This window comes from Aspergillus flavus, chromosome 1 (genome assembly GCF_009017415.1).
Source record: "Aspergillus flavus chromosome 1, complete sequence".
Lineage (NCBI taxonomy): Eukaryota > Fungi > Ascomycota > Eurotiomycetes > Eurotiales > Aspergillaceae > Aspergillus > Aspergillus flavus.
In genome coordinates this window covers 3,021,997-3,044,754 of record NC_092406.1, presented here as the reverse complement: position 1 = coordinate 3,044,754, position 22,758 = coordinate 3,021,997, and the positions used below count along the sequence as shown (strand labels likewise).

Below are 22,758 nucleotides of genomic sequence, written 5' to 3'. Positions count from 1 at the left end.
GAGACGCGAATAGGACTAGGAATCACTGTTATTTAGTACCAATTTTTTGCATATAGATTTCTATCAACGCGTGAGCCGGAATACGGGAGTTCCGGGGTAAAGGATTAATCAGAGTAAAAGCCCTAGTCATGGGCATCCCCAAGTAGTACTAGTTACAAAGGTAGTACAGACTTAGCATCAGGAACGGTACCTTGCAGATTGCTAGAAGGCTGCCATTAACAGTGTGGGCTGTGTTGTACCTTACGATGCGGCGGCATACTAGTAAGTATCATGTCATGACCCACTAGAAGATCTCCTGACCCGAGAATCCTTGGTGGTGTGGTATACTCAGATGTTCCTACTAACTCTAGTAACTAATGAGGGAGACTTTATATAGTTAAGGAGAAAAGTATTACCATGGGACTATCAGTGAAACTTGACAAAGTATGTACACTGGTTCATGAGTTCTATACTAACCTATGTCACAGGCTCTCCGGTTTGGTTTATATACATACACTGCGTACTTAATGCCACTACTTTTTATGATATTGCAATTCAACTTCACCTCGTACTATCCTTCAGTCAAGCTCTCATGTCTTTTTTTGATCTTCAATGACCCGTGTGTATAATAGGGATGTGGAATTAGAAGATACTAAGTTTTAGGTGCCTGACATGTGCTTCGTGGAGATACCTGATTCATATCAGAAGCGATATATCGCATATGCACCATGGGATTGAAGATCACTCAAGGGCTATACAAGAGTTATGACAGGTTTATCACTTTTCCTAATATTTTACTTTGGAGGTCAACTTAAAGCGGGAGATCGATGCCATCATCCAAAACGTCCAACGGGTCTGCTGAATAAGCAGATGGAGGATCCATGTACGTCCAATACATACTTGTATGTACTGTATCACATTCTTACGTACATGTAACTGTGGCTGCGCATAGTCTCAAGACTGGGATTGCTGCCCAGAAGACTGTTGGTGGGGTAAAAATTGTAATTCTGATATAAGCAGATATGAAGTATTGTATTCGACCCAGCCAAGCCCCCAGCTTCTAAATATCTATCGAGCAGGAAGAGTCCTTGTTGATAACAGTGAGAATAATGGCTTACTAGGTATGAACCGTGTCCCCTCTTGGGCACTGGAACTTCAATCGATACGGTAATCGCAGTACTTCTGCGGTTGCCAGAGGTGAAAGAAACTCCCTACCGAAAGTGGAATGGGAAAATTACCACTGGCTACGCACGGCCACAAGACCGTGTCAATACCCACCAATCAAGTAATGCTTGTCAACAGTTCCCATTCAACGAACATTATCGCTTCAGGAAGGATTCGAATTTTCCCTTGTACTTTTTTATAATCTATATGGAACAGGACTGAGAGGGACACTTCGACACCGGACAAAGAAAGAACAAAGTGCCGTTAAATCCGCCACCCAGGAAAAAGAGACCTGGAAAACAGACCTTGTTATTTTGGTTCCGTATACGGTCCGTGATCTCCCATCATCGTCGTTCGCCTTGCTACCCTAAAGTTTTTTTTTAAATATTTTTTATTTCTTACTCAATAAAAAAAGCTTTACCCTTTAGTCAGTATTATTGCTCGTAACGGATAATCAGTCACTTTAATCGATAGGGAGGGAGAAATCATCTTATCTTTCAACCTGCTTTTCATTACTTTTTTATTGAAAAGTAAAAAAAAAACCTCTGGGGAAGAAGGGGTTGGAGCCGCTTCGCACCAAAATCCACGGCGGGGTTTCCTGTGCGACTACTGTACACACTTTCCACACCTTCTTTGCAACTCCCTCTCGGCGCTTTTCCTTTTCGCACCCGCAATTGCTCCTCGTCCTCCCCCTCTTGTGTGCACAATGGAGTGGCAACCTCAGGATGAGCCATTGAGGCAGCTAGCTTGCTGTCTCAGGGACTCTTTAAATGCTTATGACCGCAACGCCCAAAAACAGGCCGAACAGGTGTGTTTCCTACCCTGCAATTTTTATCGGAGCCCCCGTCTGTATACCGCTTTTGGATCTCTATACCACCACCTGCGTATTGCAAAATCTCCGGCACTCACACTTCAATAAAATGATTCACTGGCTTCTTCTAACTTGTTTTTTTCTCTCCTTGTTAGATGCTAGTACAAGCGACTTCCTCCCCCGATTATGTCAACTACATCACCTATTTGTTCAGCACACCGCAGTCCCCCCAGCCGGTGGGGTTTGACGAGAGCACTTATGATATGGTCCGCTTTGCTGCTGCCATGAACCTGAAGACAAAGATTCGCGTAGCATACAATACGATTCCTCAACCTTGTCTCTCATATATCCGATCGGTCACTTTGACTGGGCTCCGAGACAGAAACTTTCAGGTGCGGAGCTCGGCCGGTAGCATCATCACAGAATTGGTTCAACAGGCGGGCTTGTTGGCGTGGCCCGAAGTGCTGCATGAGCTTTTGTCCCTCGTGAGTAATGAATCAGGGGATGCTCCAGTCGTGGCACAAGAGGCCGCTATGTCGGCTCTGGCGAAGGTGTGCGAGGACAACCGCAAGATCCTCGAACGAGACTACCAGGGGCAGTGCCCTCTTAACGTTATTATCCCTAAGCTGCTAGAGTTCACTTCTAGTCAGAGCGCTAAGGTCCGGTCCATGGCGCTAGGTACAATCCATATCTTCCTTCCTCACAGACCTCAGGCGTTGGTCGCTTCGATGGACCTGTTCTTGTCGCAGCTGTTCCAGCTGGCCAACGATAACAGCACGGATGTGCGGCGAACAGTTTGCCAAACATTTGCACAGCTGGTGGACTTTGCTCCCGAGAAACTCATCCCGCACATGGAAGGGTTGGTGAATTACATCATTATGCAACAGCATAATCAAGAAGATCCGGAGCTGGCTCTCGATGCTGCAGAGTTTTGGCTTGTTGCAGGCGAACAGGCCAAGCTGCAACAGCCGTTGGCTCCTCATATGCCTAAGATCGTACCCGTGCTGCTTCAGAGCATGGTCTACGATGAGGATGACGCCATCCGCTTGGCAAATGAGGGTGACGATGCCGAGCAGGAAGACCGTGTGGAAGACCTCAAGCCGACATTTGCCAAGTCGAAAGGCTCTCGGTTAGACTCATCAAAGCCTGAGGAGCAGGCTAACGGCAACGCTGCTGCCGAGGAACACGACGAAGACGATTTGAGCGAAGGTGAGATCGAGGACTCGGAATTCGGAGATGACCCCGAGGACGAGTGGACTCTGCGGAAATGCTCGGCCGCCGCGTTAGACGTATTCTCGAACGTCTATCACCAGCCGATCTTCGAGATCATTCTGCCGTACTTGAAGGAGACCCTGCGCCACGACCAATGGCCACAGCGGGAAGCTGCTGTCCTGACCTTGGGCGCTGTTGCAGATGGATGTATGGATGCGGTTACCCCCCATCTGCCGGAGCTTGTTCCCTATCTTATCTCGCTTCTGAATGACTCGCAGCCTGTGGTGCGACAGATTACTTGTTGGTGCTTGGGGCGATACTCTGAATGGGCATCGCACCTCAACGACCCTGCGGAGAGGGCTAGCTTTTTCGAACCGATGATGGAAGGTATTCTTCGTAGGATGCTAGACGGCAATAAGAAGGTCCAGGAGGCAGCCGCATCCGCTTTCGCAAGCTTGGAAGAGAAGTCAGATGCCAACTTGATTCCCTACTGTGAACCCATCCTCCGGCAGTTTGTCCAGTGCTTCGGGAAATACAAAGACCGCAATATGTATATCCTGTATGACTGTGTTCAAACTCTGGCTGAGTGTGTCATGGGAGAATTGTCGAAGCCACACCTTGTCGACATCCTCATGCCTGCTCTTATCGACCGCTATAACAAGGTGTCGGACCAGTCTCGGGAGCTCTTTCCGCTACTGGAATGCCTCGGCTACATTGCTGCTGCGTACGGCGATGCGTTTGCTCCCTTTGCCCCTCCTCTCTTCCAAAGGTGTATCAAGATCATCTACGAGAACCTACAAGAATATATGGCTTCCATCAACAACCAAGCTATCGAGGAACCCGACAAGGATTTCTTGGTTACAAGTTTGGATCTCCTGAGTGCGATCATCCAGGCGATTGATCCCCAGAAGAGTGGCGAGCTAGTAGCCAATTCCCAGCCACGCTTCTTCGACCTCCTCTGCTTTTGTATGGAGGACCCGAACTATGAGGTGCGTCAGTCGTCTTATGCATTGCTTGGCGACTGTGCCATCAGCATCTTCGCGCAACTGGAACCTTTCATCCCCAACATCATGCCGACCCTTATCAAGCAGCTTGATCTGGACATGATTAAAGATGATGATCGTCACACGGGCTTCAGTGTGTTGAACAACGCCTGCTGGTCCTGTGGAGAAATTGCAGTCAACGAAAAGGCGGCCCTATCACCCTACGCCGACAAGCTGTACCAGGGCTTATATGTCATCATCAACAACGAGGAGATCATTGACTCCGTAAATGAAAATGCTGCAATGGCCTTGGGAAGGTTGGGAATGTGCTGCTCGGATCAGCTTGCCCCTCGCCTTGGTGAGTACGCGGGCGCGTTCTTGAAATCTATGAATAAGATTGAATTCACACGGGAGAAGGCTTCCGCCTTCCTGGGTTTCAACCAAGTGGTCATGAAGAACCCGCAGGCCATGGAAGCCAGCCTTGCGGATTACTTCCAGGCGATCGCTGCCTTCCCTACCAAGTCTCTCCACCAGGATGATTACCGTGATATTCAGAGCTCATTCCAGCAGGTAAGATATACATCTTGCGTCGCTCCTTTGCTTCGTTCGATAGCCACTAACAACGCACAGGTTCTGCAAGGCTATAAAAATTTGATACCCAACTTCGATTCGTTCCTCACCCAGCTTCCGGCTCACGTTACTCAGAAACTTCGTTCTGTATACCAAATCTAGATTATGTCGGCACTGCTAGTGTTCAACGAGGGCAAAATTCTTGGCGAAAGGCGCACTAAAACTGCATTGCATCTTTATCTCTTCACCTTTTCCCCCATCTTCTTTTTCTTTTTAATCTACCCCTTGATTTCCCCTTAATCTCTCTAGCCGATGCTTCAAATCTATTGGATGGAGTGAGAAACGACCCTTGTTTTTCTTTTCATTTTTGATCTTCTGTTTATTTCCCATCTATGGCGTGTTGATTTCTTTCGTTGTGGCGATTTCATGCCTGGGCCTGCATAGAGTGAGATCTACTGGGCCTGTACAAACAATCATGAGCCTGGGATAGCATATCCAAGGACTATATACGAGAAGGTGAAGGAATGGACAATGATGACATGCATAATGGACTGACTCGGCGGATGAGTTCTGTGTACCATTTGGTTGATAGATTATTACTATAGTAAATTAACGTAGCAGATAGAAATCCATCAATGAGCGTAACGATCGTTTAGTGAAAGCCTCCTTTCTCTCTCTTTCTTTTTTTTTTTTTTTTTTTTTTTTTTTTTTAGTTCCCCCCGCCCCCACCCTTTATTTCTCTTGTTGTACTACTATCTTAGACTGAGATCCAAACGTCGAGTACCCAGATACTCATATGTTGATTCATGTCAAGAGGTGCCTGGACAGTTGTGCTTCTTTAGGTTAGTTTATCCGAGATGGGTCGCTTCGCTTTTAAGTTGGGCCGAAGCGGAGAGGGTTCGGTGACGGGAAACCCTACCGAAGCGCACTGAAAATTATTCAGCACATCTCGACAACCGCCCGCGCCTCGCCTTCAACACACGCTCCTCGACTCGATCAATCGCAACCACAGCGAGAGAATCAATCATTCGCAATGGATTCCGCCAAGGCCCCCGTTAAGCTCGTGAAGGTGACCCGCGTCCTCGGCCGTACCGGTATGACCTGTCCCCGCAGTTTGAAGCATCGAGATGGACAATAGGAAGTTATTGGGATCGAAGGGAGATGATATCTAACGAAGAGTAGGCTCTCGCGGTGGTGTGACCCAGGTCCGTGTCGAGTTCATGGATGACCAGAGCCGTTCCATCATCCGTAACGTCAAGGGCCCCGGTATGTTTCGCTCTATTCAAAAGTCGAAAAAAAGCGCCCGGCTGACTTGATAACCTTTACAGTCCGTGTCGACGACATCCTCTGCTTGCTCGAATCCGAACGTGAGGCCAGACGTCTGCGCTAAAAATATGCAAAAGCGACAAGGGGTCGGATTGGTTCTTCGGGAGGAGTACACTGGGGAATTATTGCGTTGGCTTATGGCGGCAACCATTCGGACATTGATTTTCATGTGTTAAGAGCCCAGCAATGGAATTCGCATCACGAATGGATCCAGACTTAATACATTTCCAAGGATATTGGGAACTACGAATACGGACATGATCGTTTGCCGCGTGCTGGATTGATGGGTCCCCTGGAAGCGAATGTTTTCTCTCGGTTTTACATCTGGTTTCCGAGGAGTTTGTGTGGACATTTTTCCTGGAAGGACCTCCAGCACGTCGGTTTTATGGGATTGAAATGACAAAAAAGAATTAGCGTTTTATCGAGATGCAACAATGGACATCTCGTGAACCGATCTTTCACATGTCTCTTTCCACATTCTGTCTGATGGCGGGGTTTGTTGTAGCCCAAGCCGACTTCTCTCTCCTATCGCCCTGCGCCTTCAGTTTGACGATTCGATTACCGGTCTATCGCATCATTCGAAGCGGTTGTTATATCAATCAGATCAGCCACGCACTGTGACACTTTGGCAATGGTGCAATATGAGATTCGTCATTCCGTTTCGCTTGCAGTTTGATATGCGGGAGAGAGTCGAGCTTGTCCCCCATTTGCACGTTCCCGAATACGCCCTGTTTCGTCTGGAGTAGTAAACTGTAGCACCAGTAGCTTGAAGCTCGCATTGCGGACCATTTTCTGTAAGTGATGAGCACGTATTGTCGATTGTCCATATATACCTGCATTTGCACGCATCCAACCACTTCTCATACGTTCCAAATTCCGGCTAAATGACAGACCGACATTGGATTATCGTTTTTATCCGTTCAACATGAAACGCAGCAATTGACCGTCATGACGAGGGCACAAGCCTTCCATACCCTTTCCTACGGGCCTTCATAACCCTGCGTCTTGTGTTTTACATGCTTCATCAAACCGTAGCACTTCTCTGGCCAGCGGAAAGTTATGTGAGCTTCAATATCATCAACGGGCCCGGTCATGAAGCTGGCATATAGCCGTTAGTATCCGTCCCTTCGGAGAAGCATAGTGTTCACCGAATCTAGCCTTCGGAACTATGCCGCAGCCCTGTTCTCATAGAAACGTTTCCTTGGCTTCCCTAGCGACAAGTTTCAATACTCTACGCGAAGGTAACTACGGGCTAACGCCATGTCACGAAGCCACATAATTTATCTGAACGTGTTAGGTAGCAAAGTATGTCTTCAAGAAGCTCCTGGAAAAGCCATACATACCCAGAAACCCCGAGACATAGACAGCATCGTGAACTGAATCCGGCCAAGTCTCACCTACAGAGGATAGCCCCAGTCTCCATACAAATCCTCCTCCAGGATTGTACCGAGTGAACCCCGACGAATGGATCCACATAGCTCAGAACCCTTCACTCATTAACTAATTTCGAAGGAACTAAGAGCCAACCTACATCTACAGGTTACGTGAACGCCCAAATGCATAGCGTAGCAAGGGTCCAACGGATAGAAGGAACACCCCCAAAATGAACCTCGGGTGAATTCGCGATGAGGTCACCAAAGCAACAACTAGCCCAAATCAATACTTCGTCTACGTTGCTTTGCTTTTGCTCAATTCCCACGCCCCAAGCCCAGCGCATTGATCCACACCTGTAGAAAGCCACGAGTAGGGAACGTTACACAAGTAGCACGGTCCATAGCATGGAAGAGCGCTCTTCACCCGCTGGCGCATGTCTATCACCCACAATAACCACCTCCAAGAATACCAGAATCAGGGGTCCAAATATAGCAACATTCGCATGCAAGTCCATGCGCCCTGAGGAGTGGGGGAGGCGTGCCGGCCAGTAGACTAACCCTCCATGTCCCACGCCTTATGAAGTTTCCCATGCGCCTGCGACGGTAACACAATCACAAACACACCACACTACGGGTTCAGATCGAGTCAAAAAGGCAGCGCCAAGGAAATCTAACTTGATCATCAAGGGCGCAAATCCTCATTTGAAAAGGAAATGACCATCCTTCACAAGGGACACGGGTTGCTAAGTATAGGTATGTACCTCGTTGAACCTGCATCTGATGGCTCAGCCTGCAATGCCAATCTCTCCATTTTCCGCCCCCAGAGCCAAGAACCACCGGTTCATGGTCGTTAAGGACCCTTAAGTTAGCATGCATGCACGAGACGGCAGGGTGGTCTCCGCGGAGAGAAAGTGAGGAACGTATCAATGGAGAAGGGTTTTCTGTTTAATCTCGCTTCCCACCTACCAGAGACCAGAGATCTACTTGGTCTATCTGAAACCTTCGCGAGATGAAACTGATCTAGGTAAAGTATGCAACGGAAAGTCCCGCCCGCACGGAGGGTCGAGGGAGTCGAACTCCGGTAAAGGAAGGGGGAGGACTCCGTTGTAGATCGGAGGCAGGATACTATATCCGTTGGGGAATTGGATGTTGACAATCTTGAATCTACTACTACGTAGGTAGTTAGTAAGGATTACTTAGTATAGTAGGCTCTGGTGGCTAATAATGGAAATTAGGGTACGGGGCTTGGCAATGGGCGACTGGAACGGGTTGTTGTTGGTGGCAGGCGGGGCCAATCAGATCATACGACAGGGCAGAATGCGTTCGTCGTGAATAAAGCTGTATTGGGTATGGTGCGGAGGGACTTCTGACCATGTCGAAGTCATGATAAGATTGGTGGAGAGAGGAGGCAAGATTAAGATGTACCCAGCTTTTGGTACTAGCTTTCTGGCCTAAGGCCCAATCTGGTTCTATCTGTCGGGTAAGGTGACCTTTTTTTCCTGGGGCAGGACCTTCCGTCCAAATTAGCCCTTTTTACTATTTTTGTCACGGTTCTCTTACAGATAGGGTTCTGCATTGACCTTGGTTCATTGGGGAGGTGTGAGGTCATGCCTCATATTATTAATCGATTTTGACATTTTGTCGGTTCGATACCTGAGGTATGGTGATCAGGAAGGAGGAACGTTATAGGTAGACACCGATGTAGAGGTGCCCGGTGATGTCAAGACCCAGACCCGGGCTTCAGCGAGCTTACCTCATAGACAACGCCTGATGGCGCTATGATAGGATAGGAATGGTTCCTCAGGGAAGGGTGAGTCAATGTTCAAATCAGGTCCTTGCACGCCTGATTCATAAGCCAGCAGACAAGACTAGGTGTTATTCCTCTCCCTCTGCTATTGACAACTAGTCCAGAAGCTGATAGTTTAAGCGTTGGTTTGACGTCCTCTGAGTGGGGCCGGTATGTACTCCATACATGGAGTGGTATTGATATATCGACCACTGTCACAGTAACAGTGCAGGACGACATCTGGGATGCGTGACGGTTACCAGGATTGGCTGTATGTACATTGGGCCTTCTGGAGCATGTACAGTACCAATGTATCTATGCTTGACGCATACCCACTGTAGCTCGAGGTACACCCAACCAGCTGTTGTCATTTGAGTGTATCATTGACAGACGAGACGGCTGAACGACAGATCAGCAGGAGATTTTAACTTTGGTCGCATTTTACTCCTCTATTGAGTATACAGGTATTCTAGATAGGGTTTCTGACATGGCGAAGCGAGAGCGTAACTCAATAAAAAAAAAGGTACATCGTCCATCGTTGAAAAAGTCCCCACCAGTGGCTGGTTAATATCAGTCCACATGGCGTGCAAGATGCCTGTGTAAGGTGAGTCACCACTGTCAGAGCTTCGTTGGGGGAGCTCGATAGGCAAACATGAGCATGACCTGTCTCCAAGCCATCAAAGTTGTAGTCGTAGTCTAATATGATGGCCTAATGAACATCCGATCAATAGTGATGATGGGCAAAAAGCGAATAAAGTTACGCCGAAGCTAAACAAAGTTGACCAACCCTAACGCTTTTCTGAATTAAAAAGCGGTGACCTGGGTCTGGAACACACCTAACCACATTAGGTGACATCTCGCGACGGGCTGCTTGGCCCTAAGAAAACTGCCAAGGGGGGCGTGACGGAGTAACTTCCCATTTGCCAATCACGAGACTTGACCATCCTGGGGCAGTCTATCGAATGCGGAGAATGGCTCGGGACTTGCCATTGGTCGTCTCCCGTCTGACGGGTCGGTTTTGTCCGTTTCTTACGGGATTTGGTTAGCGGGACTTGGGGGAAGGTCAGTTTAGTCCGTTCCCAATTCTTCTCTTTCTCTCTCCCAGTCTCTTTTCTCTGTCGAATTCTAACCAGATGAAGGTCTTGAATTGTGGATAGTCTCGTCTCCCAGCTACCTGGGATGCACACGTCCTTGGCAACCTTGGCGGGAATCTGGTGGTGGCTCTGGTTGAAAAAGCCGTTAGGGCGCGACTAATTCCATCTATGGGATAGTGACCAAGAATGCACAAATGGGCTTGTCTCCAGCTGTCCGGACAAATGGGATACGTCCTATACTGCCAAGACCTCAAAGCTCTAGCATCATTGACAGGGAACAAGCATCCATTAGTCTCTACTCAAGGGATTTTTCTTCCTCAAAGATCAAAAAATAAAAACGTGGCATGAGGCTTTTGTGTTACACACTTTCCAATGCATGCACACTCCTCGATTGATGCAGGTCGAGGGTGAGCCTAGAAATGCCGTCATCGTCAACAATTGTCGAGGCTTTCAGCAGGACATTGCCCGAAAGGTCGAGAATTAAAGTATCCCCTACCTTATCCGACCCAGCCAATAAGCGGGCAGGATTAACTGATCGCTGATTCTTAATCTCGGTCGCCCGCGACCGTGGACCCGGACCGCAGCCCCCGAAGGGTTTTTCTCCCTATAAGTTAGAAGCCTTCATTAACCTCGTCCGCTTAGCGTTCTAGGGCATTTACCTTATCTGGAAATCCTCCTTCAGGGCCCTCTGTTGATCCAATCAGATTGGAACCGAAAGAGAGTTTCACAACGATTCGCGTTTAGCTCTTAATTTAGTTCAAGGTGGTTTCGCGTTAGCATTTGATGGCTTTTCACTTTAGCCCACCCCCTATCTTTTTTATTTTTTCTTTTAATTTCTTCTCTGATAAGATGGGAGCTCCTTACCGGTTTCCTGATACGTTTAAAATTAGCGAACTGACGTGGATCGGACTGACGAGTTCTGTTTCATCTGGGAATGCGTAACACACGGGTTTTGCCCTCCATCAAGGCTGAAACTGTGCTACTCTCCCCTCCTCTTCTCATCAAGGCTGTCACAGGTCATTCAAGTTGCCCCCAGTATGGCCATGCACTTCATCCACGGTAACACCATCCGAGGGAACTCAAAACCCGCCATCCCGGGACAGCGGGCGAGGTCATCTTCACACACGGTCGTAGGGCTCACTGCCCCACTGGTCGCCCGTGGCTCAGCCGCAAGCATTACTAGTTTAGGCTATCTTGGGTGCAGGAGGTTACCGGATTTGTCGAAGAATGAAAACAAGTTCAACGTTTGGGCCAGTCCGCCAGAGAGGAGAGGCTTCTCGTTCGACAGTGCTCCGTGCCTTGTCCGTAGAAGGTTGGCAGCCTCGATCTAAATCTTAGTTGGAGGAACTAAATCTTAGCTGCATACGCAGTGACCCTGGACAGGTGATTCGGTGCCTTAGTGGCTTGGCTGTATGATCGCTTATTCTCTCCATGGGTGTCCGTGTGTAAAGATACTTGGGAGACCCGTCAGACAGGTTTTCTAATGGTCATGAGGGAAAGGTTGAGAAGCCCTCGGCCGAAGTACCCCTCCGTTACTGATTGGAGTATTGACCGAGAGAGTCGGTTGCTATTCCCGAATTTAGACCGTGTGTGTTTTTACGGTTCTTATGTATCGAGCTCCGCTTGATACCGGCAATACAAACGTGCATCCCCTAGCGTCGGATAAAAACGGCGCATTGCAAGAGACTCTGCAAACAGTACATGAAAGTTGCGCGCTATCTACCCCATCATCAGGGGTAGGAAACCATCCATCGTGACGCTATAGAGTCGTGGAGGAACTATAGGCAGCATCTCCCCTAGCGGGGTGCTAAAGTTTTCCCCTAGTTTTCTGGTGATTTCCAGGCACCATGAACGGTGCGCTTAGTCCGCCTGGCGAGGCAATCGTTCGCTACATCATATCAACATTCCTTATGCGGACGGATCCGCGGGATTCATTTGTTGGTGACATCTGTTTGAATTGGACTACGTCCACGAGGCATCAGGATGAAAAAGCAATATAACTCTTTGAATCCCCTGCTAGCGCGGAAGCGACGCCAAAAAGCAATTGTGCAGGTGTAGCGTAGCGCATCCAATAATAGATGGATTATCTTCCCCTTTTCTCACCGGTACCTTCCTCGAGCCTCCAAGGATGATTGGGGTTATTTTTGAATTTTCTTTTCTTTTCTTTTTTTTTGTACTTCTTTAAGAGTGGATGTTCGTTGGATATAACCATATCGGTCATAGGGCAAGGTTGTTGGTTGACGATCTCCAAGTTCTAGTAACGGGACAAGGGTCCCTTTGAGTCAAAGCAGGCGATCATCATGATGATACACTTATACAGTAAGAGGGGCTATCGGTTCGACGTTATCCAATACATACGTTGTCCAGAACGGAAAATAGACAGGGAATGAGAGGTTCAGAAGGAAAATAACAAAGCCCACATGGTTCCAGGACAGGGTGTCTGGTCGTTGACAGAGAGTCAAGCTACCCCTGGGATCGGACATTTGAGGGTAAACAAAATCCGATCGTTAAGTAATGAAAACCATGTGATTAGCGACTTTAATCTGACGCCAATCAATGACAGACCCGTCTACCCACTGTGTGTCATCGAAAACCTACTGCCCAAGATTGAGTGAGTGGGTGAGAACCTTAGACAACCACAATACTGTTCGGTCTGGGTCAAAGATGGAGAATATCAAATGGCCGTAGACGAACAAGAAAAAACGACGAAAAAAAAGACTTCCCCACCACAGACTTACCCAATCAGGTGGTTTGTCGGCCAACCCCATCCGTCAGGTTGATTCTTTGGGTCAACCTAACCTAAGCTATGGTAATGGATTTCCGCAGACCCTGTCCAGACTTTACCCCATTCTACGACCAGACTTGTCACCCAGAGGATCGATTTGAACGATGAGGCCTGGCTTCCGTTGTCCACACATGGTTTCTGGACCATGAACATGCTTAGATACGCCACATCCAAGGTGTTTCTACATCCGTCCCAGTCTCGGCGCTCGCCTCTTCTTTCTTTCTTTTTTTCTTTCTCTCTCTCTTTTGTTTTACTTTTTGTTCTTCTCCCGATTATTTCTTCCTTTCCCATCGATAGTTGCCTATTTGGTATCGGACGATTCCCGTGACTAGAGTTCAAGCATATTTGGTAGAGAGGCTTAGACTCAACATCCTTACAGAAATCTGACTTGGCGTGACTCGCGTCCCACCCACTTGGGCTATGGGGATTGATTACCCTTTTGGCCCCAACTTTTTCATTTGGGACCAAATTAACCTGAGATGAAGGGGCAACGTAGAAGCAAAGGAATGCAGTGGAAGGGGAAGAATTCCTTCGGATCTTTTCGAGATGGGGCCCGCCAGGAAGGAGACTTAGCAATTTCCGGAATAGACAGTAGCAGGGGAGGCATGAGAATGGAAATAATCCTGGTGGTGGTGCTGCCATGTGGTCCTCGCCCGAACAATGTGACTAATGAAACTCATGGGCAGCCACGCTGCCGTCCAAAGTAACCCTCCTTGAATGGGGGTTAATCCAGGCCTCACATTCCCTGTCGGTACTAAGTTAGGTGCTAACTGTATGTACTCCATACACACGTTAATCCTGCCTATCCTTTTTTTTTTCCCATCTTTTTTTAATAGATTTTTTTTTTTTAATTGACTATTCTGTATTTTCCTCTTCCCTTTAATTTTATCTCTTTTTCTTTTTTTCAGATTGAGAGATCCAAAAGGGAAACTGACGGGAAGAGGCTCAAAACCATGATTTTCAGGAATCCTCGGTCTTTAATCCATCCAACTACTAATAATAATACGCTTCGGGCTCCTATTGTGGTTATAGTCCATACTTACTTCTCCCCTCCACCTCTCATCTCTTGTCTTTTCAATTTTCCCCATCCCCACCTCATCTACTGAAGGTATCCTTGAACAGTCTGCACTTACTTTTTCTTCTCTTACTTTTTCTTATTACTACTACATTCTCAGGAGATCAGCATCTGACCGGCCGTCTCGTGGCGTTTGGAACGCATCCCCAGAGATTTGACTAGTCCCCTACTTTCTCAAGTTTCTTTCTTTTTTTTATTTATTTAATATTTCTCTGATTTAAATTAAACATTTATTCTTTTTATTTCCTTTTAGTTTAATTATTTTTTCCTCGTCTTTTTTTTTTCTCTTCTGTCTGATCTTCCTTACCTTATTATGAGTGGTCCCTCAGCTCCAAAGGCTGCATGCATTCCTGGACTATTAGCCTACTGGCCCTGACTGTGACTTAATTATAACCCTCCACCTCTTATAATCCTTTCAACTCCTCTTGTTCCTGTCAAAATATTCGTCAAAACAAAACAGCCCAATTCCCCTCCCTTGCCGTTTTCTCGTATTCCCCACGTGCGGACATTCTTCATCTCGTTCCTCGTTTCTTCCTCCACCCGGGGCTGAGGCTCGAGGTTATTTTTGGAGTCTGCATCTCTAGGCTTGGCTATTAGTACTGCTATATACCTGCATCTCTCCTCTGCCTTCCCCTCTTTCCCCCGTTTACCTTTCGATACATAACCCGAGAAGACTTCCTCTTGTTGTCATTCGACCCTTACCCACTGCCTTATTACGCAGTGTTGTGTTGTGCTACGCCTTCTACACATCCTTTGGCTGCCGAGTGGGTAGCCCTGTTTGTTTCCATTGAGACCATTACATTGTCTTGCGTTTTTCCTGTATCCAGACAATATGGCCGGTCCCGGTGGTGGCCCTCCTCGCAAGAGCCATACCAAGTCCCGTTTCGGCTGCAAAACATGTAAGAGACGACATATTCGTTGCGATGAGAGTTTTCCACAATGGTACGCGTATACTACATGGGCATATTGTGCAAATGTGCTGTGGCTGACGGACAGAGTAGCCGGAATTGTACCAAACATAACTGTCGCTGCGACTACATGGATGTCGCTACCGTCCACGACGAATCATCTAACACCCGCAAAATCCCTGATCTTCTCATGTCCGCCGAAATCGAGACGGAAATCAAGAATTGGCACATCACGGGTGTGCCTCCGTTCCCAGAGCTGGTACAGTACCCACGCAGTTGTTGGAGCAAACTCTCGCGAACCGATCTTCGTTTAATCCACCACATTATCGGATTATCCATCGACCTACATCGTCGTGGCTTTAGTAACTCCACGATCTGGGCGCAGAAGATGCCAACGTAAGCGCAAAGGCCGGGTCTTGTTTTGTGAGTGGGGTACTAACATCCGACAGATTCCTCAACATAGCGATTACCAATGACTTTGTCATGAGTTCCATCCTTACTTTGTCGGCGTCACATTTGGCCTGGATCACGCGAAATAAGGAAACTAAACAGCTCGCCTATCACCACAGGGGGGTTGCGATTCAGGGCTTGCACAAGGCTATCGGTACTTTCTCGAAAGGCAACTGTGATGCTATCCTCGCAGCCTCCATCCTCCTTTCCTGGCAGGCTTCGGAATGGTATGTGATTTTATGAAGCCGGTTACGTTGTAATACTAATAGCTTTCTAGGCATAGCTGGGCGTCCCTGCAACAGGGACTCACAACCGTTCTGAACTCAATGCATCCGATCTGGAAACACGAATCCGAACTAGCCATGTACCTGGAGAACCAAAGGTACTTGGGATGTACTAATACCCCAATGATGACGGGCTACCAGTTCCAAGATGAGGACCTTGTTAGCCTCGACCAAACGACCATAGCCCTTCAGAACGTCCAGAAGCGCGTTGCTCACAACCCCGAACACTACCGTCGGATCGGAGAACTCCTTGAATTCGTACGCCATTTCAGGCGAGATCTTCTGTCCTTAACTCCGGAACAGGCCTTTGAGCGCATGCAGCCCCTGCGAAGGTGGCTCTTTTGGCTTCCCCCGGCCATGCTCCGAGGTGGAGACGCAGACCTAGGAGCCCTCGCCATTTTGGCTCAATTCTTTGGTATTGGCGTGGTTTTGGATAGTTTGTTCCCTGACCTAGGAGGCGCATACCTCGGCCCGCTATCCGTCGGCCCCATCGAAGACATCTATCGAATCATTATTACTAGGAGCATGTCGGAGCCGTACAACCCTGATCTCCAGTTAGCCTCGACCATTATGGAATTACCTCGACATATCGTCGCCCAATATAAAAGCCGCCTTCAGTGGTCGCCGCGGACCTCCCTCGACTACTCGCCGTCTCCCGCGAGTCCTTACCATTCTATGCAAGATTACACTCTGGCGTCATCATCCTCTCCTTCCTCTACCGCTACATGCGCACCTTACACCCCGCCGCTCCAGTCTCCCCCAGCCGTGACGATCGCTAGTTCTCCATTCGATGTAAATGGAACCTACGTCACAGCACCAGGCGCCCAGAGTCTTTACCCACCGTCTCCAAGTTTGCTCTCCGACCCACGAGAAGAACTGTGTGAGTACAGCCATACCGGCTCGCTCCATCAGTCGCCCACATATCCACCACCATATGTGGATGATATGGTTTGCGGGGAGCTATCGCGAGTGGACGGAACTGTCGGACTGAACGTGGATCTCTACGGTGAGCCTCAACAAATCGTGGGAGGATATAGCACTGCGGAGCCGTGCTGGACAGGAAGTATCTGCACCTGAAGATGGAAAGATGGTCGACTGGAAAGAAAAGAAAAAAGAAACAAAAAAAGAAAAATCCCTATATACCCTTAACCAACTTTTCATTCTATTTACACGGCATATGGACTTGAGCTTGGATCTCACATGGGGTTGGATGGATAGAAGGGCTGGTACTCTTATATTTTGAATGGGGGTTTTTCATTTCACTATTGTTGCATTTAGTGCACATTATTTTGGATTTTTGCATGCCTGACATTCGTTACGATCCTGCGATATGCTGCAGCGATACAGGAACACCAGGACAGAATGAGGCTACATGAGAGCATGGATTGATATGGATATCAAAATCATATACCCGTTTGGCGTTCGCTTTGAGATAATTACCATGTATAATGATATGACAAACTATCCCCGATCATCTTGCTTCCGTCCTGTAAGGTTTCACCAGGTCATCTATTAATAGCAACGAGACGAAACGAGGCCATCAGGGAGGGCATGAGATCATGAAACTGTTGAGTTTCATTCAACTGGAGCTGATCGGCAACCTACAGACATGACCTGTACAATACCTGCACGAAGTAACAGAAAAAAGGGGATTATGTCAATACCACGAGGTCGGGATAAATTTAGAATCCCGCATATTTAGTCAAATCTAAAGTAAGGGTCTCAGGAATGTACAGTACTATACCCGCCGATCCCCAAGTACCAAGTCACAATACCTAACAATCAACAAACAAATAAAAAAGCCACCACAGAAACAAGACAGCGCCTCCACACCCACCATCCAGACAAACCCATCTACACACATACTCCTAAGCACACAAATTAGACAAAATAAATCCATAGATACTATGCCATACAATACCATACATACAACACCATCGACCCCCCCCCAAAAAAAACCCCAGTACCAAAACCCAAAGTCAAAAGATATATATAGCCAACCTACCACTACACAGTACACACCAAAACTCTAACCCAAACAACCTGCAATTTACCTTTCCCATATCTGCATTCTCATTCGACGACAAGCAAAATACACACCTCAAGCCGTCACCGACACAATGATGATGATCGGCATGATGCATAGGTGGAAAAGAAGGGCCCGGACTAAACTTGTTTTGGATGGGCTCGTATTCGGTAGACAGATCGATGCGGGTGGATGAGGCTAGGAGATTTTAGCTAGCTTTGACTTTGGGGAAGGAAGGAAGCGCGTGGGGCGGCCTTGCACTTGGGTTACTTTGGTAGGGGCTAGGTAGGGCTATATTGGTTGTTGTTATAGGGTTTGTGGTTAGTGTGGGATATGGGGTTTATTTTGGTGGTGGTTTTTGTGGTTTGGGTTGTGGTGTTTATGATGATGGGTTTGGAGTGGAGGGTTGGTGGTATATAATGTGGGTGGTAGGGTTGGTTTGGTTTCTTTTCTACTTTGGTGGTGTGGTTTGGTGTGGTGTTGTTGATGTATGGGGATTTTATGCTTTGTCTTGTGGCTGGTCGTTATTGTTTTCTCTATGTAGATTGAATGGTGGGGGAGGTTGCTTTTTGCGGTGAGTTCTCATAAAGAGTACATTTGAAAAGTATAGGAGAGTATAGGGATTTACTAGTTGTACTCTCCCGGTGCAGGAAATAGTTATCTCGCCATGGCTGAGAGATGCTAGAACATCGAATCGAGTATCATCATTGTCCCGATGCGATCAGTACTTTAAAGACGGTGTGCCCTTCACACATCTAATAATCTCGAAGTGTCTCCGGCGTCCTCTACGAATGGAAGATCGTTTTCTTGGTCAAGTATGTATCTTACTCGAGCACAAGTTCAATTTGCTCAGAACAAGCCCGTAAAGATCAATCCTGCTACGTTTCGAATATACTAGAATACTTGATGGAGCTATGTCTTTCCCACATAGTGCATCGACTGTAAGTCTCGATTATGGCAGTGTGTTAAATGTGGCAAACCAGGCATGGGCTGTCTAAGACCAACAGAGAGCTCTAGAGAAACGAGGAGTTTCCTGCCTGAGGATATGGGAAACTGGTACTTCAAGATATCTTGTTCTCGCTGCATGACTGCTTCATACACGTGCACCGCACCCTGTTAGCTTCTGTGTCCATGTGCAAACTTGCCCGATATAGGGTGGATCGATCTGAAGGTATATGCTGAGGGTGACATGCAGACCAAATAAGGACTCGACCTAATGTGTCAGAGGACTTCCTGTATATATGTAATCCCAGGAAGCGTCAGCCTGGATAATTGGATCTGAGACTGTATGCCTTAAGCTGGGACTGTGTTCTCAGGGATAAGAAGCTCGAACTATTGGGAGAAGTCACCAAATCGATTCATATCGTGATGCTGAGTGATAGTCGATAAGGCACTCATTGAATGGGAGGCACCGCTCCAAATGCTTTTTAGATTGTAGGTTGCCAGCATGTTGAGCCCTCATAGAAATTCTCAATATCTGCTCTAGCATTTAGTTTGAGGGAGGGCACTATATGAAAAGTGGCGAGTATATGAAAATAGCGCAAGACCTTGAGTATGTAATAGAGGCCATTGAATGATTCACTTTAGAATCGTTAAACAAATATATATGTACCAGAATAGTTACTTGATCGTCCAGAGGCAACCTCCAAGTCACCAGCAGAAGGAGCCCATGCTCTACAGACGTAAACGTGGGCCATCTGGCCGGATCGTCTAAGTATTGCTGGGAACCCAATAGTTTAGAAGAAGGATCTTGTCCCCATTATAATCTCGGACCATTGGGTTGCACTTCTCGAGGTATTGACCTGTGGCCCTGGAACCCTTTGCACACGATCGTGCGTACTGTCTTCACGTTTGACACTCGGAAAGATATCGGTATAGCATATTGACAACGGAGTGTCTCGAAATTGAGCCTTTGTGGAGTGTTAATCTCGGTCGGACGGCTAGCAGTTACTACTGCGATCTAGATAGCACCGTGCTTGAGGCTTCGATAGATGAGTTTGCAGTCCCTGGCAAAGCGATTGCAATTATGCAGTGTAATGGGTTCGTAGGGAGGCCGATCGACACAGAATAGGACCCTGAGGAGTAGATTGCGCGGCTGTGGAGAGTGAGGGGAGTATTAGAAGAAGGGAAACTGGACCAAGTCAGGAGATGCCATGAAGTGAAAACTACCAAGGGCAGGACATTCGGCACTTGAATGTGGTGTTGTTCTGCCGCTAGACATGGAACCAGCAGCGTTAATCGTTGGTCATCAATTAAATTGAGGGGTTATTCTGTATACGGAGTATGCGATTTGTTCATTATGGGGTACATGAGATCTTCCCTTGCCCCGGTTCCAGACTATTGGCAGTTAGCGTAGCCACGTGAGCCATACTCTATTTTTCGGGCGAAGGCAAAATGAACCACCACATTACATCACCATTTATTTCCTCACAGACTTTCGATAGTGGTCGATCTCATATAATAGATCACTTTTTTGGGCATCGTGCACGTTCCTGATCAGTCATTATAAACAGGAACGCATAAGGGGCACCGTCTCCATCGGGTTCGTGCTATTCGTGCTCCAAAAGCCAAAAAGGGGGATCTGCTGCCCTAGCTCCTTGATACTCCGGGCAGGTGGAGGCGAGCGTGGATCTCGCATGGCTTTCCGGCATGTGCGCTCACTATCTGATAATTAGTAAGTACTAAGCTTTTCAAGTCCTCATATTTGAAGTTATTGATGACCAATACAGTTTGCCTTCTATCGCAGACCAAAAGTAGTCACTTGGCATACTGATTCCCATATGTTGCATGCAATGTCAGATTACACCATGACTTGTAACTGCCTGTCGTTCATCCATGGTGGCGGAACTTCTCCGATTTTGCTGGTTACCGGCACACGCTGTGCTCCACATCTGTATCAGTTGGCCTGATTGAGTTTCAATGCCGGTGATATTGTGCCGAATTTACGCCTAGTGGTCCATGCCTGAGATATCCGCCAATGGCCGTGCCAAACCATGGTTTATACTTACATGAACCCAATGCTAGTTCATGGAGCAGCCCACCAGACCCAATTACCAGGCAGGCTCAAAAAAAAAACCTTAACTACCTGCAGATCATTATTCAGAGCTCCGCCCGGTAATAGGGAAGGTTGCGCCCTTTCCCACATTATAGTTGTCTCTGCCCACATGGCAGTTAAACACCCTCCATGCTTTGTTTCTGCATCGAGCTTAATGAAATTTTGACCCCAGGGTTGAGTCAGGGTCATTGCCGCTCAGACCTTCGTTTCTTCTACTGAACGACAACCTCATATAAGGTCGACGCTCGACCGCACTATCTTCTGAAATCTCCGTGGACCGCAGTTTTGTAATTGGTCTTATGTGCGTATAAGACGTGGGCTAGGAAAAGCCCCTCCTTGGTGTCTCGTCGCTCATTTCAAGGCGCCACCATATCGTCGTTAAAATGAACTACCGCAGTAAATCGATCATCATCGCCACCGCGGTGTCTGTGGGAATATCTCTGATATCAATGTGCTTGAGGTGTTTTGTGCGGTTGCGTGTTGTGCGGGCATTCGGAAAGGACGACGCCACAATGGTGGTGGCAATGGTAAGTCTGGTGGTATTATTCGAGCATGGATCGTGACTAATAGTAGCAATACTTCTAGATCTTCAACTTGGCGTTTGCCATCTGCACTTTCGCTGGTGCTAAGTACGGGTTCGGACAACAGATGACCTGGTTTATGGACAAGCCGGGTTACCTTCGATACGCTTTACTGGTGCGTTTTTACTGATCAGCTCCCCATCCCCTTTATGGCCTAACATACCATGTAGTACTGGTGGCTTGGGCAGAACTTTTACCTAGTTACTGCCATTATCGCAAAGATTTCCATCGCCATGACCCTTCTTCGTATTACTCCCAACAAAATCCACACCGTGATCCTGTACACTATCAGCGCATTGACGCTCCTTGTCGGGACGATGTTTGTCCTTGTCAGCATCTTCGAATGTACCCCAGTCGACTTTTTCTGGAATCGCTTGACAAAAAGTGGCAAATGTATCGACCCCAATGCGTTGGTGGGGATAGCATATACAGCCAGCGTTGTGGCTGCGATTGCCGATTTTGTTCTCGGATTATTACCGTGCTTCATAGTTTGGAATTTGCAAATGAATTGGCGGACGAAGATTGCCCTAGCGGGAATCATGGGCTTGGGCTGCATGTGAGTATTCCTAGTCAAGGCTAGGCCTTGAGCTTTCTCTCTAATCCTACAATAGTGCTGGTGCTACCGTCATCGTCCGCATACCGTACCTATCCGCCTATAAACATGCAGACTTCTTGCACGCCACCCATGCGGTGTCAATTTGCTCGAATATCGAGACTGGCGTGGGTATCACCGCCAGCTCTCTTGCGACCCTTCGTCCAATTTTCCGTTTCCTGCGCGACACGACGTCCGGCTCTCGCAGTCGCAAACGCCCCACTGAGAACAGCTACCCATTGTCGAGCGTTGCTAATAATAGTGACAAACATCACTGGGCGGACACAACCGGGGGATACCATGGCATGTCCACGACCATTACCGGTCGTCAGCCGTCGATGCAGAATGTCAGTACAGAGAGCATCACGCCGCTGTACCAGGGCATGAAGGTCGAGCGTTCGTTCCAAGTCGAGCTTGCGTAATTTGCATAATTTTCATGATTTTTTATGTTAATGTGTGTTACCATTCATGTACATAGTTATGATATATACCCCAATTGCTAGTAATACCCCGAATTTAGAACCGCGAAAGAAGAACAGCACTTCTTGTCGCCTCAGGCACAACATGGTCCTTACTAAGGAACGCTCCGCAGAGCTTGTTTGCATGTGAAACAAACACCCACAACCCAAACTGCGATATCGTCATCAGCAGTTTGAAAAGCTCCATCCAACAACATATACACAATCGTTGAATCATTCATCCTG

The 22,758-nt window shown here is 47.6% G+C and overlaps 4 protein-coding genes across 4 annotated transcripts; all 4 read left to right on the top strand.

The window, feature by feature from the left end:
* The first annotated feature begins 55 nt into the window (after positions 1–55).
* F9C07_2279426 (nuclear transport receptor Karyopherin-beta2/Transportin) lies at positions 56–5,379 on the top strand. Its single transcript, XM_071510369.1, has 2 exons — positions 56–1,951; positions 2,110–5,379. Exons 1-2 carry the CDS (start codon positions 1,850–1,852, stop codon positions 4,879–4,881), a joined length of 2,874 nt encoding a protein of 957 aa, XP_071365772.1. The 5' UTR covers positions 56–1,849; the 3' UTR covers positions 4,882–5,379.
* Positions 5,380–5,752: 373 nt separating this feature from the next.
* Positions 5,753–6,109, top strand: F9C07_1127 (40S ribosomal protein eS28; the record flags this gene model as incomplete). The annotated part of the gene is made up of 3 exons (XM_041288402.1): positions 5,753–5,813; positions 5,902–5,985; positions 6,048–6,109. The coding sequence occupies 3 exons, from the start codon at positions 5,753–5,755 to the stop codon at positions 6,107–6,109; spliced, it is 207 nt and encodes a 68-aa protein (XP_041140833.1).
* Positions 6,110–14,990: 8,881 nt separating this feature from the next.
* Positions 14,991–16,877, top strand: F9C07_1126 (putative C6 transcription factor rosa-like protein; the record flags this gene model as incomplete). The annotated part of the gene is made up of 4 exons (XM_041288403.1): positions 14,991–15,100; positions 15,160–15,462; positions 15,516–15,743; positions 15,794–16,877. 4 exons carry the CDS (start codon positions 14,991–14,993, stop codon positions 16,875–16,877), a joined length of 1,725 nt encoding a protein of 574 aa, XP_041140834.1.
* A 4,387-nt stretch (positions 16,878–21,264) lies between these two features.
* Positions 21,265–22,476, top strand: F9C07_1125 (putative integral membrane protein; the record flags this gene model as incomplete). The annotated part of the gene is made up of 4 exons (XM_041284109.1): positions 21,265–21,408; positions 21,467–21,577; positions 21,633–22,018; positions 22,074–22,476. 4 exons carry the CDS (start codon positions 21,265–21,267, stop codon positions 22,474–22,476), a joined length of 1,044 nt encoding a protein of 347 aa, XP_041140835.1.
* Positions 22,477–22,758: the final 282 nt, after the last annotated feature.